We start from the raw sequence: 17,892 nt of genomic DNA on the forward strand, positions 1-17,892 counted from the left end.
TCAGGTAAACACGGCGACCTACCTTGAATCCCTGGCTAGGGTTCTCGTGGTCGTCGTCGGCGTCGGATTCGTTGGGATCGTTGGAGTAGCGCTGTCCAGCTGATGGTGACGCGTTGCATGGGCGGTAGTGGTAGATCGGTCGAGTGGCCAGCCGTTCACGACCGACACCAGCAACGGGCTCCCTCGGGCGCTGCGCTGGCTGGCTCGGGGCCTGAGATGTGCGATGTTTCGCCGGCAGAAGGATGTCTTCCTTGCTATAGGACACACCGAAGTCTGTGCCGAAAGGGACGGAAGGAGTATCGTAAGACTCTAGGGACTGTTTAGTTCACAGAAATCCGCGTTTTGAGTCCGGAGTATGGTGCGATTATTTACGATCAGTTACGCGTGCAACATTCACATTCCACCACACTTTGAAACGCACCGGGGTCCTTCTTGGAGACAATTGGCCCCGCCGAGCACCGGCCGGTCGGCCGGTTATGGATCGTAAAGATTTTACGATCCACTCTCGCGGACGGAGCTTTGAGTTCGCCACCACCGCCGGTGGAATGTTAATCACAAACAGAACATGATTTAAGAGCGACACGAGTTTCAACACACACCGGTGAGCAATTCGTTCGACGAATGGGGCTGTGAATTTTATGGACCCGTATTTTTGGCCCTCTAGTTATTTGGCAACCGGTGGAGTGTAATTACGTGAGAATGGTTGCCATCAACGCGGACAACTCTCAGCGGACCGATCGATGGAGACGCCTGGTGCCTGGTGCTTCGTGGAGTGGTTTCGCAATCCTCGGAGATCCTCGGAACAATTGCCGCATTGCTGCTTCACGCCCCAGTGCCGACGGAGAGTTGGCGCTCAATCGTAACGCAAACAATCAATCAACCATTAACCAACCGCCCCGCCACTTGTTCGGACCCCGTCGGCCGTAGACACAGCGCCGGGCGAGTTATATTTATTCAAACGCTCTCTGCATTGCGGCAACATGTAATGCAATACCGGTCGGCGCCAGAAGCCGTGGCGCACATTCTGCGAAACGGCGGACTGTGGCGAGTGCGCAAATAAAAACGGTATAAATCACGCCGGTTAGTTGTTTTAATTATAACAATAATGCCCACCACGATGCACCACCGCCAGCGGCCGATGCACGGGGGCTTTCTGGGGTGCGAAAACATAAACGGTGGCCCAATTTTAATGTGTGGCTGGTGCATAAATCTCACCTCGCGCCAAACGAGCCGTCCCGTAACGGGCGTACGCGCATAAATTAGCCGTTTGCGTGAAGCATAAACGCGGAACGCCGTTACGGGTCGGTTGAAGTGTCCGCTTGGAGACACCATTTACGGACTGGGATGTGGACTGTTTAACCTTGTCAGCGCGGCGCTGACGTTTCATGCTTTTGTCCTTGGGGCCTTTGGGGCACAGCAAATACGCCGCTGTCAGTTAACGCACCGTTACAATGTGTTGATTAGTGACGACCACCACCACGGAACGAGGATCGCATGCTGACAGAAAGTCGAGAGTCGAGAGTTACCAGGCTTGACATCGGCGGTCAGTATTTCATCTTTCAGTGTCATCCTGCTGGCGCCACGTGGGCCGTGGGACTCGCCGGGATGTGAGGCGACCCAAGGCGTTTGCCGGGCGTGTAGTGGACGAATTCAATTCAAAACAGCGGACCAAAACAATTCACACCGACTCGGTGGCCACACTTGAACAGATTCGGGCTTGCTTCGGGCACCACAATTCACACGCAGCCTTATATGCGAGAAAGAAAGGAGGAAGGATTGGACACTGCGCACTCACTGGTGACACTTGACACGCGATTGAAATCCCCTCACGACGATCACCGCGGAAATTCACCACACAGAAAGGAAGGGTTGCCCGGTAGGTACTGCTACACTGTTTACTGCCTTGAGGGGGTTTGAGCTACAGGGACTGGTGTGGTAAAGTGGCTGTAATTTAAGAACCCGGGCCCAAACCCTATAAGCTGGGATCCTAAAACTAAAGCGATTTATAGCTGCATTAGCTGGGACCTCTTAATGAGCAGCGTTTGAGCTACTCCGAGTTCCGCGCCATAAAGCCCTCGATTAATGGACCGCGGCTTCGGTACTTCTCGGACCAACTCCGGTATCAAACAAAGGCCCCCCCTCCGTCACCCGAGGTGGTGAAGGTTCTAAATTTAAATTTCCGATACCCGTCGTTACGGCCCCGTCGTCGGTGGTGCCCTTTTACACTATCAATTAGTTTGGGGTTGCCCACCACCGGCCGACTGTGACCCGCGCAGGGAATTCGGCACAAGGCAAGTGGCCCACAGGCCCCAAGTGAAATAGTTTCGCCGTCGCCGCCGACATGGCGCATCCGTTTCGAAGACTGCCAACATTGCCACGATCGCGATCGGGGTCACCTCGGGTTGGGGACGGTTGGGGCGATCGCGGGCAGGTGAAAATAATTCGCTTATCGTGCCGCACCTGCACCTGGCGCCACCGGTCACAAACCCCGGGCGACGAGACGATCGCCGGACAGCAAGATGGCGTCGGTGAAAATGGTGATCGTAAATAAACCATCTTCGACGCCATTCGAAGCCGGACCCCCGCGCGGGTGCAAATTGCTCATTTCTACGCGCCGGTGTGTTTGCAAATGGCCCCGTGCCACGGTGTGTGGGATGGGACGGGCTGTGAACACAGGTATTAATACTTTTCAAGATCATCCCCGTCCGGCCGACCGGACAGTCCGTGGGTGAGCGAAACGAAAGTACGGCCCGGACAAGCGCCCGGTAGAATGAGAAGGGGCCGATGGCGACGTTCGCGCGGCGGCAAATCAAACGGTCGATGTCCGGGAAGGAATTTTGGCCCGGTTCAGCATAAATCATCGGTGGTGGTCGCTACGAGGGTGTGATGACTCAAAGCTACGCCATCAAACAGACTATTTCACTGATTCACTGGACCTTACGATCATTCCAAGTGACCTCCACACGATTCTCTTCCCCATCGGTTTGCGGTAGGAAGGACATAATTTGTTGCATCCTGACGCCTGACGGGTTGATGTTTTGACGTCGCCGCGTCGAATTTGATGGACTGATCCACCGTTGACGTGAAAAATACCGTGCCGTGTGTGACCCGAGGCCGGCCGTACACTCACTTGCGAGAGCGCTGTTGGAATCGAGCCCAACAGGCCGTTAAACACCGCTGTTCCTTCTTGACGCTAATCGCCGGTGACGTTCAGCTCACGATCGAACGCTCCGATTCCGTCGAGCGGTTCCACTTTGAGTGAAAGCAACTTTACGTTCGCTAATCCACCGAACGAAAAGTAACACGCAAAACAAGAAACAATGTTGAGAAACACCGGCAGACCGACAGAGGGCGAGGATTACCGGTGAACCAGCTTCGGTCTCCGAAGCTAATCCTGAAACCCCCCCATTTCCTGCATGGCTCCGAGCGCAATATTCTGCAATATTTTCTTCGGCGGAGTGATGAATGAAATTTGAGATCCCGATCCCGGGTAAGTCGTTTATCAGCCTGTCGGTGGTCCGATAGCCGGCCGAATGGATCACCGGGTGACCACCGGGTAGTTTTGTTGTTATGGTCGCCTTTAGCTGATGATCACTCTTTTCCGCCGTGCGCCGTGTGTGTGCGTTTTTGCGCTAGTTATAAATAACGCTCCCTCACACGCAGGACCCCACATCGCACTTCCTTCATGGGTCGCGATTAGATTGTTCTCTCCGCGAAACGATCGAAAACGCGAGGGCCGAGGGCGCTGTGATAGGGCACCAACACCGACGGGAACGAGGCAGTCTCGCGACGGCGCGGCAGTGAAAGCGACATTGTCGCCCGCAGCCCAAGTCTTGAAATTTCAATTTAAATTAAAATACCATGTTCTAGATTCTATAAATTGTTGGCACAACACCGGTACGGGACCGGCCTGCGATCGCACATTGTCGCGCTCGGTCGCCACATCGACGAAGTGCTGGCTCGGTCGTTGGCGTGGGGCTTGATTGTGTGCCGGGTGCGAGATAATCGAAAAATCTTTCAAACGCAAATAGCAATGGCCGCCCGGTGGGTTCCGGCAGGATTCCCATTGCCGGCTGCCGGGTTGCAACGCTTCGCTGGGTTCGCTTGGTTCGGCATTCGACCGGGCTCGCTCGCGTCGCTTTGTTTGCTTTCTTTTCGCATCACCCGGATGCGTTTCGGAGTGGCTGGCACGGTACGGGCCAGGTGGACGGATGTGTCGTCGTCTGATCGTCGGGATAACGGCCCGTGGCGAAAAGCGGCGCCCAAACGGGAGATGGGACACGATGGGGTTCATGAACTGTCGTTTTGTTTGCAAAGGACCACGACGACCACCGCGTCAATGAGGCGCGTAACGCACGGCTCACGAAACCTGCGGCGCGACAGTGCGACCTGTTGCTTTCTCACTCGCACTCACGATCACAGCTCAAGCGGGCCTCGGGTGAAGATCGCGCGCCACTCGCGCTTTCGCCGACAACAATTCGATTCACTGACTTTGATTACTATTTCGGTACTTTTTCTTATTGCTTGTACTCTCGCTATCTCTCTCTCTCACTCTCTCTCTCTCTCTCTCTCTCTCTCGGCCACATACTTGCTTTCGCACACACTGAGTCACACGACGACGGTGATCGTTTCGCACGATCGGATCGATTTCGTGCGTTTCATGCGCACTTTGCCATTATGTGATCAAATTTGCACTTATGTAATGTGAGCACCGATCCCTGCGATCGATTACTTAATCGGGCAGCATCAAGAAAGGGTAGCAGCACTTTCCGCCCTTTTGGAACTATCACCATTTCACCTCCAGCGCGCGGTACACTCCACTGCTCCACGTTCCGGAGATCGCTTCGGCGGTACTTTGAGCCTTTTCGGGACCAGCTACATTAAGTCTGATCCAGCTGGTAAGTGGTGATGCTTTCGGAATCTTCTTCCTCCTAACAAAAAAGGCCGTTCGCTTCCGGTGCTATCACTCTACAGCCCCAAGGGATCATAATGGCTCCCTTCTGGGCTTCCACTCTCTCCCACTGGGGCGCACGCACAAGGGGCTGCTGCTTACGGTCTGGCTGATAACTCACTTTTCTGTTCGAAAGCTCGGCTGAAACTGAGCCGCAAACCGATGCGGCGCTCGACTCGAACCCGTTGATCCCTCTCGGGCGGTTGGCTCGGGCGGTACCGACGGGCCGCCCGATCGCTCGATCGCGCGTCTCGCGTCCGTCGAGTGTCCTCGACAATGATTGAGATCGGGCGGCTCACATATGGTTTTTCACGCGCCCGTGAGCGGGGGGCCGGGGCCGGGCCCAGGCGCCGTGAAGTGTTTCCTTATTTTCTTTTATAGGACCACCCGCGCGTCGCCACGCCGATGTGTTGTGTTGGCAGGCGTTCATCATCATGATCCGCTTCCGTTGTTCCCAAAACCCCGCGGCTTAGATTCGCCTGATCGTTTGTTCTTCTTCGTGCGCTGCTTCCCCCACACCGAGGCATCGAGTGGCATTGACTGCGGTGCGGATCTGTGCTCGATCCGGCCACGGACCGGCTGAAAAAACATAACCTCGTAAGCCAAGAGAGCGGGTGCGTCTCCGTTTGCTCGGCTCACTTGGATCGCACCGCGGAGCGTGTGCTGGTGTGTGCGTCTAATGTGACGTTTAGTGTGGACACGCATACGGGGCTGAGGTAGTTTTTTTGAGCACCACCGACAACGCAGTGTTTGTGTATATTTTTAATTAGACGTTCACTTGTTGATCCGGCCACGACGCTGAGGACAGCCACTGAGCAATCGGTTCCGCTGTTTTTTTGGCTTGGATTGGCGCGCTGGATGGTTGGCTGTGGTTTGGTTTTCTAGTCCTTTTTTCCCTCGCCACATGTGCACCACGAACGGACTGCTTTGATTTAGCCGAAACCGTTACTCGCTCGAGAAGTGCCATTTTGCCATCACTGTAAATAATGAGGCAACTGGCCGTACCGCCATTTCCTCTCGGTGCAGCTAATTTATTATAATAAACCTTTGTCCATGCCGGTCGCTAGTGTTGGCAGTACATTAGCACCTCGACGGCTCAGCACTTCGGTTCGGATGGATGGTGTACATAGGACGGTGAGCGAGATGCTGCATTGCGCAACATTGTGCAACGATTACTAAGGGGAGTACTATTTTCTATTTCGGGTTACTCGACTAGCACGGGAGTTTTTGGAAGCATACATTCAGTCCGATAACAAAATTTGGTTATGAACAAAGATAGTTTTGGTAAAATTTCCTACCGATTTTCCCACCAGACGTAACCCTACTCCGCCGTTATGAAGGAGCGCAAAAGGGCAACGTTTTCGAACTTTACCGTCAGCACTCCCATTTCGTCGTGATCGCGGCGAAAATCGTAGATCGGAGCACGGACGAGCAGCTCTTTCGCGTTTCCGTGGCACCCCTCGGTTAGCTCACTTCGCAACCGTACCGTGGCGTACCCGATGTCCTCGCAATCTTGCCGCTCGTTTACCAGCACAAACTGGAGCACGTCGCGTCCTTCCGGGCCGAGCATCGCTTTCAGTTGTTTGCACCGTTCCGGGTTGCGCTTAGGATCGAGCTCGATGGGCGCCTGAAAGTGGAAGTCGTGCTGCAACCGTAGTTCCCCGGTAGTGTCCGTGACGAGTGGGGCCGATGCCGGAGTCTCCAGCTGGTGACCGTGTAGGTCGAGAAACCGAAACTCGACGTAGTACACCGAAACACCGTCAGTCTGCAGGAGATCGATAGCCGATTCGTGCCACCGGACGGACTGTATCTCGATCGTGAGTCGATCGGATTCGTGCCTCGGGTTAGTAACTTCCGGCGCCGGCTCCTGTGGATTGACCACCGAGTGCCACATGGACGGTTGTCGTCCGAACCCAAACAAACTGGCATAGTTTCGTTCAACCGATTCCGGATCTTCGTCATCTGCAAGTAAGAATCCCCCCCCATTTAGTTGACCCACTTTCGAATACTCGCAGTCTGCAGACCTTTCGTCGGTGATTCGTCCGTTGCGCTGGACTCGGCAAACGAAATCTTTCGCCGGTCGGACCCACTAGATACGATCGAGCCACGATCGGTGGTCTCCCGCTTGCGGAACGAACTCTGTATGGTGCGGAAGCGTTCGTTTCTGCGGAATGATTTCTGGCGAAGTGGTAGAAAAGAAGAGATAGTCATTACTCCGGCAATCTGGTCAAGGGTAAGGCAGACAGACCTCAAGCTCCGCAGGGTAGCTGTTCATGAGCAACAGCTCGACGTTGCTCGGTTTGTGTCGCTCCTCGATACGGTTGTCGAGGATGCGCGACAGTTTCGGTATCGTGTGGCCAACGGTAACCTGCCGGAGGAGCTGCTGTGTGGTTGGGGCCATCTCCTGTGCCGCTAGTTCCCCACCATTGCGTGATGATTTCAAAGAGGAACGCTTCGGCGAAGCGTGTGAGCTTCGTGGCGCTTGGGTCTGTGGTTCAATCTTCGACGAGGCCAGTGCTCTATCCGGATCAAACACAACACTATCGGACACAGTTTGCAAGTTTTCAAGCTCCGTCTGGATGCACACATCAGCCAGCAGAGGCTTCTGCTGTGGGTCAGGAAAAGTGGGACCGATCAAAAATGGGAGGCAGCTGTACCCACGTGACCCACAAACCGGCGGGGAAGGCTTGGAAGTCGGTTCGGTCCACAAAAACACAAAAAACACACAGACAAACGTAGCCAGGCACTCTACTTGGCCACTAATCGGCGGGTTCGCTTTCTATTATTACACGGTTGGTATCAGTTCTAGCTAAGTTAAAACGTGGTGCCTTTAAAATACGGTGGTAACGTTAGGAATCTCGCATCAGCTGGCTGGCAAAGGGGCACCGTTTGGACGAGCAATCGACCCTCGGACCGTGAGTGTATGTGTGTAGAAGGGAGTTGACCTAACTCTATGGAAAACCAAACCGAGGGGATGCACGCTTAGCGCTGCCACGGTGAGCTGCTGTTAACCTACCGGAGAGGACAGTGGCGGTGTTGGCGTCAGTAGCCTTTCTCTGATGGGCGACGCTGAAATACGGAATCGACTTGTTAATGACACAGTATTCGAGCCGAACTCGGGCCACCGACCTTCCAAACTCTTGAGACTCTGCTCTAGTAGCGTTTTCTCCTCGGCGAGCACTTCGTTTTCGGTGCGCAATCCTTCCAGCATCACCGACAGCGTGTCGTTGTCTTGCTGCAACGTTTTCAGCTTCTCCAGCAGCTCCTTCTGCGATGCCCTCGTCACGAGTTCCTCCTCCTTTAGCGTGTCGATCTGCTTCAGCAGCCCTTGATTGTGCTTCCGGAGGTCATCGAGCTGGTACTTTAGCAGTTTGTTTTCGTCTACGATTTTGGTGAAATTTTCCTGCTGCCGTTTTAGGAAGTCACGCTCAATCTGCAGGACGAAAGAAGGATCCACCAGCTCTGGTTCCAACTCTTGATATGACTTATCACTTCATGCTTACCTCCACCTCGGACATGTTCTCTTTCAGCTTCTCGATGCTTTTCTTCAACCGTTCACATTCCTCGAAGAGCTCGCTGTTCTTGTCCTTCTCCTTGCGAATCTGCGCCTCCAGGTCGCCTGGGCCGCCAACGGACAGCAATAAGAGTGAAGTCACCGGACACGCGACGTTGTCAGGCGCGCGCCACGTGGACGGCAAGGATTTCGGTTGCAAACGAAATGAAAGTCATTGGAGACAGGTTGGGATCCGTTAGAGTATTAGATAAGCAACTAGGCAACATGATCAACAACAACGCCGTTCACAAACATCGCGCCCACGGTCCGCTGGCCTCGCGTAGTCTAGCGTCACTTTCTCCTACCTTGCTTCCGCATCTCGTGCTCCATCGAGCGCCTCTGTTCGTCCACCTGGCGCTGCAGCTCTCGCGTCATGTCCTCGACCTGCCGGTTGAGGTTGAGTATTTCGATGTTTTCGGCCGCATTCCGCTTCATGATTTCGTACGATAGCCTCTCTTCCAGCTGGCGCGCCAGGAGCGCACTCTTTTCCTTCTCATTCTGCAGCTCCTGCGGCGCGACGGCGTCGGGTGGCACCGGAAACGAGAAACAACGGTGGCGTGAGGAGCCTGACACCGGTGGCCTTCACACGCGCCACGAAAACAAAATCGATAACCTAACCTTGTGCAGATACTTGATGTTGAGCTTCATTTTCACGATGTCCGTTTCGCGCACCAGCTGCTCGTTGTGGTGCCGCTCGCAGTCGGCACAGTTGCCAACCGGTCTGGTCGATGGCCGCGATCGTGACCCACGCAATTTGGCGTTCCGGGTTCCGCCGCCACTAGCTCCGCTCGCCGACCGTTGATCGGCGTCTCCATTTTCTTCGCTCACGCCCGTACACGAAGCGACATCCCGGTCCTGGTCCTCCCTGTCGCGGTCGCGGTCCTCATCGTCTTCGCCTTCATCCTCGTCATCGGCACCGTAGGATTTGCGGGGCGCACTTCGAGCGCGTCCACCATTCGCGTAGTCCTCCACCTCCTCCTCAATATCGTCATCTTCGTCGTCGTCGTCGTCGCGGTCCGTGCTTCTGCGGTCCTTGCTCGGTCCATCGCGGACCCGCGAGTGCTCTTCGTAGTCATCGTTGGACGGGGATGAAGACTTGCACCGACTCGGCTCCCGATCCTTCGCCCGATGGGCGGCACTCTTTGATCGACGGTGCTGGCTTTGACTGTTCACGGCACCGGAAGTGTGTCTCGTCCCGGTGGGTTTCGCGCCGCCTGTTACACTGTCCATCCGCCGTATGTCGGACGACGTTGCCCGGCGGAGGGCCTCCAGCTTTTCGTGCAGCTCTCTACGCTGTGACTCCAGATCGTGCAGCCTACTGTGGAGGACGAACCAGAATCAGCTAGGAAACTTCGGCTTCGGTTCACGCCGGCATGGCTTACTTGTAGTGCTCGTTGGATCCGAGCTCCAGGCGGGACTTGGATCGACAGTTGCTCTCGCTCGAGGCACGCATCAGCTTCGTTTTAAGGCGCTTGATGAGGTCCTCCTGCTCGTGGACTCGCTTTTTCATGCTGTAGTTCTCATCGCACAGCACGATGTACTTGTCCTCGAGTTCGCGCCGCGTCAGCTTCGACACCAACAGTCGGTGATTGATAAGGTGTCTCTGGCATAGGTCCATCGGTGGCCGATAGTTTTCCGAGTACGGCGATGCGCTAACGGGACGTGCCGATTTTCTGCCACCACAACCGCCAATCATGGTGTCCTTTTCGCGGACCGAATCTTTTCCCATCCCGTCAGCCTGCTTGGATCGGATACAATAAATCTGACTCACCAAAGCACCGGATGCAGCCAAACGTGCGCGCAATTTTCAGCAAAGGCCTCCAGCAGCAACAATGGTGGTGGTGCCCACGCTGCGGACACGTCTTGCTGCCATTTTTCCACCCGTGGAATAAGGACTCTACGACTGTGAAAACGGACGGACCACGAACAAAACACGAGCAGCACGCGCTTGATGGCGAATTGATTTGTTGGTGTTTTTGTTAGAACCGTTACCACGGGCAACGGTAACGACGGAACCATACAAATGCGTGCGACGGAACCTTACAAATGTCTGCACTAGGGATGTGTATTTTTCGGATGTTTTGTTCAGAAAATTAGCTTCGTTTTTACAGAAAATGTAATAAGATTTATTTTACCACAAGCTTTGCTCCCGCATCAAACTGTGCACCATAAACGCACTCAACTGGTTACGTGCGACGCGGGCAGTTTTTAGGTCGCCCCCCGAATCGCGCGGATGCGCTCCCCTTGGATGTGTGGTGTATGTATTATTTCACTCTTTATTAATATTGTAAAGGAAGCTTATCGTAGTTCCTTCGTCCGCCCATCGCGTCCCGTTGCGTTCGCCCCAAAACGCTGCATCGCATTATTTTGTTTAGGATTTAGCGTTACGCGCCCCGCTCTGGCTGGGTCTCGCGCCAGTTTTGTCACTTTCAGTGGCTTCAGTTTCAGTGCCCTTCGTACCTTATGCGCTCGTTGGAGGCGCTTGGTGATGAGTTTTAAACTGTTTCTGCTAGAATGGCCAGCTGTTGTACCCACTCTCAATCATCTCGGATCAACGCATTCTTTTATGTCCTATGTAAGTTCAATGAATTGTTCGTATGATTAGATTTGCCTTCCTGCCAGCTCCTCCCGTTGGCCGATCATTAGTCGTGTGGCATTTTGTATCTGTCGTCCAGCAGCTTACATACACTTTACTCTTTATGTTGTTATTATTGTGTTTATGTTCGTTTCGGTCCTAAGAAGGTTCTTATTAATCTTCCTTTTTGTATCCGACCGATTGGGTTTTGTACCCTTCTTTTTGGTTTTCTTCCTCTCAATGCTTCGTATCGATCGCACTTCGTTCTGTGGCGCACTAGTTTCCCTCTCTCTTTCTCTCTGTTATAAGAGGATGAAAATAATATTTGATTATCAAAATATATATATACGTGTGTGTGTGTTTGTATAATATATATATGTATCTTTTCTAACTTTTGTTACACTTTTGTAGCTTTCTTTCTAAATTCCGTCACGTATCGAAATCGGTAATCTGCCCGTATGCGGTACACGCAACACCCTTTACTGGCGAGTAGCTGCAGAAGTAGACGCACAGCGAAAGGTGGCCGTTCATAACGGCAACACTTTTAAATGTGGTCCACACACTCTGTTATCCCAAAGTCGAAATTGCTGACAACGGTTCCGCGTCAAAGGAACACGTGAAAAAAGGGAAGCTATCTTTTCGCAACAAAAGTGCAGCACCGCTTGGTCGGGTTTACCGCAAGTGGATGCCAAACGTTCTGCGGTGAGCAATCTGTTTGTGTTAATTGATTGCGTTCGTCACCTGCAGGTTCCCGGTTGCGGTTTTGTGGTTGAGTAGTAGTTTAACGTAAGTTTGAAACGGATTCCTGCATCCACGATACACACCTACCACCAACGCACGAGCTATTTCGATCCTAGAGTTATTAAAATCTAACTATGTCCAATTTGCTGTCTTCTTCCCTGCATCTACCCCACCATTTCACCGTAACCGAGTCAGCTTGAGCTTAATCGAGAGAGGGTCAAGATTGCGTTCGAAACGTATGAGCCACTCCGCGTTGCTGTCCCCGCGCATACACGACACTATTTGCACGGTTCCTCTCATTCCTCTACTTAACGTTAGCTGCTCTCTTTCTGTCTAGTAAATGATTGCTTTTATAACCTTTAGAAGTTCATTTGGAGCATGACGTGCATCGTTAATGTCACCGGAAGTGTGATCCTCACAAGGACTGAGGCCGATCAGTGATGCGAATAGAACCGAAATCATAGACCTCCGTAGACGGCATTGAACATTAAATAAACATTGCAAGAGGGAATCTATAGGAATCTAGTTTTTGAAGAACTATCATTGCACCGTTCAGTCTCGGGGCCTTCGTTTAGTTTTTCACGTTTCTTCTAAACTATGCCGTACGCTAGAGGCTTCAGAAAAAACACTCGAAAGGGGTCAATAAAAATCGATCACTCTCAAACAAAACCGAAATGCTAACGATGCTTCGGCAACAGCAAGCTCTTGCCCAAATGTGTGCCCCAATTCCAGACAGACAACCAAACAAACGAAAAAACAGAGAAAAATAACCAAAAGCTCTACCTAAAACTGTAAACATTAGTCTAAAGAAGAGCCCGCACCGCATTACTACCATGTGTGCGCGCCCAGCATTTGCTTATATTCTAAGTGTTCCGTTGCAATTCCTGTTAGAAATAATTGAATCAACCGTAGCCATGTGGTCAACAACATAAATCCATCCTTTCGTATTGCCGTTCCGTTCGATCTCCGATTGCGTTTTCCGGGTGTACTTAGCGGGTGTCAGTATTTCTTGTGTTTCTGAAGAGTGTCTTCATTCGCAGACTTTGCACGGTCACGCCTAAGAGAAACTGCTGCTGCAAGAACTGCGAAAATTCTCTCTGCCGGCCAAAGTCACTACTAGCAGCAGCAACAGAGGAAGACGGACTGGCGGCTTGTTTCGTTAATTTTCCATTTCTCTGAGCAAACGAAAAGAAAAAGAACGACATGGACCAACCAGTTGCCCAACGATGGGGACACTACTGCACGATGTATGAGCCGAAATTCGTATTCCGATAGAACCGTTCCACTAACGCTTGTGCGCCAGAAAAGAAAAACATAACACAAACATACAATTCAGTCGTACAACAAAATTATTCAAATAAAAATAAACTGGTTTCTTGAGGTTTCCCGGATGTCCTCCTGCGCTACTTGCAATCGATCCTTTCGTGTGTAATGTGTTGGCATACATGTCTTATCTATCGGTGCCCCCCCACTATTGTCTACCATTTGCTTCGGGGCCATATTTTCCTACTTTACTAACTTGCTGTGACCGTTCTTTAGCCTTACTATCGATCAAATGTTGTTCACTTGAGTCCGCTTTCTGCACGCTTTTCTTCCCGGCGTTCATTGTCGTGATCTCTTTATCCTATTTACAATATAAATGACGAATTGCACATAGGTCGAAAAAAAGGTGAAACAGTTCATTCATAATGCCCCGGCGGCCACCAACACCGCACACACGATGATCGAGGTCGGTCATTGTCAATTCCGGAGTGTGTCAAAAGAATGGGGTCTGTGGGGCCCTTGGTAATGGATTGCGGGGTTCCGTAACGCTCCTCACGGCGTAACTGAGCTGACTGTCTCTCCATCGTGTCTTTAACTGTGCTACTTGCCATGATCGTCATTGCGAAAGTGCATTACGTGTGTCCCGGTTCTTGATTCAGTCGGTTCTGCTGTAAAGCCGGAACCTAAACCCAATAAGCGATGCTTGGCGTTTTCGTTTGCCTGGATTACACTACGGGCGTATCTTCTGCCACTCTCTGCCAGGCATCCACTTCGGTTCTTAGTGTTTAGCATTCCATGCCGAGTTGATGGGACCCTGCTGACCCTGCTGCTGTTGCTGTTGACCCTGCTGGTCACTGCTGGCTGCCCCACCGGCTCCTCCGAGCCCACCAAAGTCGGGGAAATCCACCAGCGACTGCGTGTTGGGTGTCTTGCGCTCCCACGGTGCACCGCTCACGATGAAGCCCTGCTTGTTGGCGTGAGTGTTTTGGTTGGTCATGTCCTCCATGATCTGCGAGAAGGTGGTTGGCTGCGTCGGAGCTGCACTCACGTCCTGCAGAAATTCCTCCTCGAGGTTGAGCAGATAGTCGCGGCAAGACTCCACATTATCGGGTGTTCCGGCCAGGATGACAAGCGATTTGTCCGGATCTTCGGGGCGCGGGAAAGTGATCTCCACGTTGAACTGTTCCTTGATCTCGCGCAGTCTCTTGCCGCGGAACCCGATGAAACGACGGTGCGTTCGCTCGTCGATCGACATCTCTTCCTTGTAGACCGAGCTGAGCGTTTCGACCATACCCAGGATTTCGTCCCGTGCCGCCTTCGCCTTCTCCTCGTAGCCCTGGATCGTGATGACGCTCTTGTTGTACGGGTCGTCCTGCTTCGGGAAGGAGATCTGCACACCGTGGTTGGCGCGAATCTTGTTGACGACCGCACCACGCCGGCCAATGATCTTCTGGTGGTACGTTGGGTCGACCTCGACCTTGATCTCGAACGAACGTGCCTCGCGGTCCTCGCGTTCGGCTTCCAACACCTTGATACGCTCGGCGATGGCTTCCTTCGCCTCGGCGATCGCCGTCTTCGTGCCCGTCACCTTGATGATGTCCAGCTTTTTGTCCTGCGGCGACATCTCGATGTGCACATCGTACGTATTCATCAGTTCCTTCACGTCACGTCCCTTCTGGCCGATCAGCGAGCGGTGCAGATCGAACGGTACATTGATTTCTTCCGTCTCGGGCACCAAAGCCAGGAGTGCTTCCTTCGCCTGTTCGCACCGTTCCTTGTTGCCGCTGATACGAATCAGGTCGGCCACACTGTGGACCGGTTCTTTAGGAACGGGCTCAGCTCCACCGTTCACGATGTTTCCTGTTTCACCACCGTCGGGGGCACCGTCACCGTTACCGTTCTGGTTCGGGACATCAACGGGCATAGGGTGGTGCTGCTCGTGGTAACTGACACTAGTGCCACGCTCGGGGAACTTTATATTCACCCCGAACTCGGACGTTATGCCTTGCACCTTGGAGCCTCCCTTACCCATCACGATGCGGTGGTGGCGCGCGGGAATGAAGCACTCGATCGTAACCATCGATTCCAGCTCACCAACGATCTCCAGCATGCGCTGCTTCGCAGTCTCGATGCAATCTTTCGGGCCCTTGAGCGTTACGCGATCGGGACGCTCACCACGGTCGCTACGCGGGAACGAAATCGACATACCGCCGCACTCTTCCTCGATGCGCTTGAGCACCTTGCCGCGATTGGACACGAAGTGTTTGTGGAACTTCGGATCCATGCTCAGCTCGTCCTCGACGATATTGTCGATGTTTTTGATGATCGCCTCCAACTCGGCCTTTGCTTCCTCCACGTTTTCTTTCTTGCCAATGATCGTGATCGCCTCGTTGTCCTCATCGTTGACACCTATTGTAGGAGGAAAAAGAACAGCACAGAAAAGTGGGGTCAATATTTAAGCGAAATTTTAAACATTTAAGCGACAAAGAGCACTTCGTACCAGGGAAAATAACTCGAGCACCGGTCTTGTCGCGTATCTTCTTGATAGAAGCACCATTCTTGCCGATGAGGAACTTGTGGTGCTGCGGTTTGGCACGGATCTGCACGGAGAACGAAGACAGCTCCTTCTCACTCGATAGTTCCAGCAGTTGCCATTTCGCACGCTCCACGTCCTCCTTTGGGCCACGGACGATAACTTTATCGCTTTTGGAGTCCGAACTCGGGAACTTGATGGACACACCGCCGCACTCTTCCATGATGGCGTTGATCAGCATGCCGCCCGCTCCGATCAGTGAAATGTGGTGCTTCGCGGGTATGACGATCTCCTCCGTCACGATGTTCGCCATCTCGTTCTGTATCTTCTGGATACGCTCGCGAGCCTCCTTCACGTTTTCCTTCTTGCCCGTGATGAGAATCACCTCATTGGCGTCACCCTCGGCCGGCAGATCGATCTTGGTCTGTGTTTCATCGCGAATCTTCTTGATATTCGCACCGCCCTTCCCAATGATGTATTTGTGGAACTGCTTAAAGATTGGCACCTCCATCACGAACGAGCTCTTCTGCAGCTCCTTCACGTACTGCGACAGATACTTGTGGCACCGGTCCACGTCCTCCTTCGGGCCCCGAATTTTCACGATATCCGACTTATCGTTCGGCCCCGGAAACACGATCTGCACATTGTTGTTCTTCTCGCGGATTTCGCGAATCGACTCTCCCTTCGCACCGATAATCGTCTTGAACAGCCGGTGATCGATGATGATCGATTCCTCCTTCTCGTTTTCCCACTTGGCGATCTTCTCCAGCAGCTCCTGCTGGGCCTTGGCCACACCCTCGGCCGGACCCTCGATGCGAATCGGTTTCGAGTCCTTCTCGTCAATGTTGATCTGCACCTCGTACTCCTCCTTCATGCGGTTAATGTTCGAGCCCGCCTTGCCGATGATGTGCTTGCAGTGCACCGGATCGACCATCATCTCCGCGAACGTGAGGCGGCCGGTCAGCTCGTTTACCTTCTCCTGCAGCTGCTCGGAGGCAATTTCCACTTGCTCCGGTGGCCCATCGATCTTGATCTTGTCCTCGTTGAACTCAACGTGCACGTTCGGATGCTGGACGGAGAACTCCTTGATCAGGCTGCCCTCGCGCCCAATGATGTACTTGTGGATCCACTGCGGGCAGTCCAGCACGTTGGTGCGGATCGAATGCGCCTTCTGGTAGACCACGCTCAGCGCGTTACCCAGCTTGTCCTGCGATCCGCGCAGCGTGATCGTATCACTGGGTGAGTCGCTCGGCGGCATTTCTACCGACACGCCCGTCATCTGCAGGATCTCCTGGATGGTGGAACCGCGAGGACCGTACACGTACTTGTGCTGGGCGCGCGGCACCTCGACCGCCACCGAGGTGCACTTCTTCTCCATTTCCTTGTAGATCGCCTCGATCCGCGCCTTCGCCTGCAGCACACCCTCCTTCTCGCCCGTGATTATGATCTCGTCCTTCTGCACCGATTGCGGCGGCACGTTGATTTTGGCGCCCGTTTCCTCCATCATCTTCGACAGGTTCTCGCCGAATGCTCCGATCACGAACGGATGGTAGATTTTCGGAACGTTGAACCGCTCGAACGCTTTGCGCGATTGCTCGTCCGACATCGTGCGAATCTCGTGCTCGGCCTTCTCGATGCCTTCCTTCGTGCCGAGGATCGTGATCGCGTCCGAGTCCTCGCTGATGCGCGGCACATTGATCTTGGTCGAGGTGGACCGTTCGAGCTCGCGCAAGCGGTCACCCTTCTTGCCGAGGATCCAGCGGTGGTGCTCGCGCGGGATGCTGATCGTCTTGCTGGCCTGCGTCTGGAAGTGTACCAGAATCTTGCGCCGTGCCTCGAGTACCTCGTTCGGCTTGCCCGTCACCAGGAACGTCAGCGATTGGTCCTTGGCGCTCGAAATCTCGATGTGCGCGTGCGTTTCCTTCATGATCGTTTGGCACGTGCGCAGCGATTCACCCTCGCCGAACTTGTCCGAGTCGTACTTGCGCTCACCGGACGGTACGATGAATACCTGCGTCACGATCGAGCTACCGACGCGCATACTCTGCGCAGCCGGCGAAAGTGGATTGTTGAAGCGCGGCGGTTCACTCTCCGGCAGAGCCGGAAACAGATCGTCGTAACAGGGCGTCGCGGGGACGACTGGTGCCGACGGTGATACCGCACCCAGCACGTTGTTGTCATAGTTCAAAAATCCGGCCATCTGCGGTTCGACGCCTTCCATAGCCGATGAAGCTGCCATGTCCTCCATCTTTACTGCCTGCGTGTTTGTTGTTACT

The 17,892-nt window shown here is 53.5% G+C and overlaps 2 protein-coding genes across 2 annotated transcripts; both read right to left on the reverse strand.

The window, feature by feature from the left end:
• Nucleotides 1-6,031: 6,031 nt before the first annotated feature.
• On the reverse strand, nucleotides 6,032-10,233 carry LOC131215975 (zinc finger CCCH domain-containing protein 13-like). The gene is made up of 10 exons (XM_058210370.1): nucleotides 9,887-10,233; nucleotides 9,123-9,822; nucleotides 8,810-9,011; nucleotides 8,455-8,570; nucleotides 8,081-8,384; nucleotides 7,968-8,020; nucleotides 7,200-7,559; nucleotides 6,976-7,129; nucleotides 6,306-6,913; nucleotides 6,032-6,145 (listed from the first exon to the last, which is right to left on the reverse strand). Exons 1-10 carry the CDS (start codon nucleotides 10,231-10,233, stop codon nucleotides 6,032-6,034), a joined length of 2,958 nt encoding a protein of 985 aa, XP_058066353.1.
• Nucleotides 10,234-13,146: 2,913 nt separating this feature from the next.
• On the reverse strand, nucleotides 13,147-17,822 carry LOC131206436 (vigilin). The gene is made up of 2 exons (XM_058198984.1): nucleotides 15,584-17,822; nucleotides 13,147-15,492 (listed from the first exon to the last, which is right to left on the reverse strand). Exons 1-2 carry the CDS (start codon nucleotides 17,814-17,816, stop codon nucleotides 13,862-13,864), a joined length of 3,864 nt encoding a protein of 1,287 aa, XP_058054967.1. The 5' UTR covers nucleotides 17,817-17,822; the 3' UTR covers nucleotides 13,147-13,861.
• Nucleotides 17,823-17,892: the final 70 nt, after the last annotated feature.

The sequence above is a fragment of the Anopheles bellator genome, chromosome 1 (genome assembly GCF_943735745.2).
Source record: "Anopheles bellator chromosome 1, idAnoBellAS_SP24_06.2, whole genome shotgun sequence".
NCBI lineage: Eukaryota > Metazoa > Arthropoda > Insecta > Diptera > Culicidae > Anopheles > Anopheles bellator.

Excerpts from the sequence above, each read along its gene's own strand:
- LOC131215975 (XM_058210370.1), bottom strand. The coding sequence starts at position 10,233 with ATGGGAAAAGATTCGGTCCGCGAAAAGGACACCATGATTGGCGGTTGT. Across the intron at positions 9,012-9,122 it reads ACATCAAGTATCTGCACAAG|GAGCTGCAGAATGAGAAGGA; the intron begins GTTAGGTTATCG and ends GTCGCGCCGCAG. Across the intron at positions 6,914-6,975 it reads GGACGAATCACCGACGAAAG|ATGACGAAGATCCGGAATCG; the intron begins GTCTGCAGACTG and ends TCTTACTTGCAG.
- LOC131206436 (XM_058198984.1), bottom strand. The coding sequence starts at position 17,816 with ATGGCCGGATTTTTGAACTATGACAACAACGTGCTGGGTGCGGTATCA. Across the intron at positions 15,493-15,583 it reads TGCTCGAGTTATTTTCCCTG|GTGTCAACGATGAGGACAAC; the intron begins GTACGAAGTGCT and ends CTCCTACAATAG.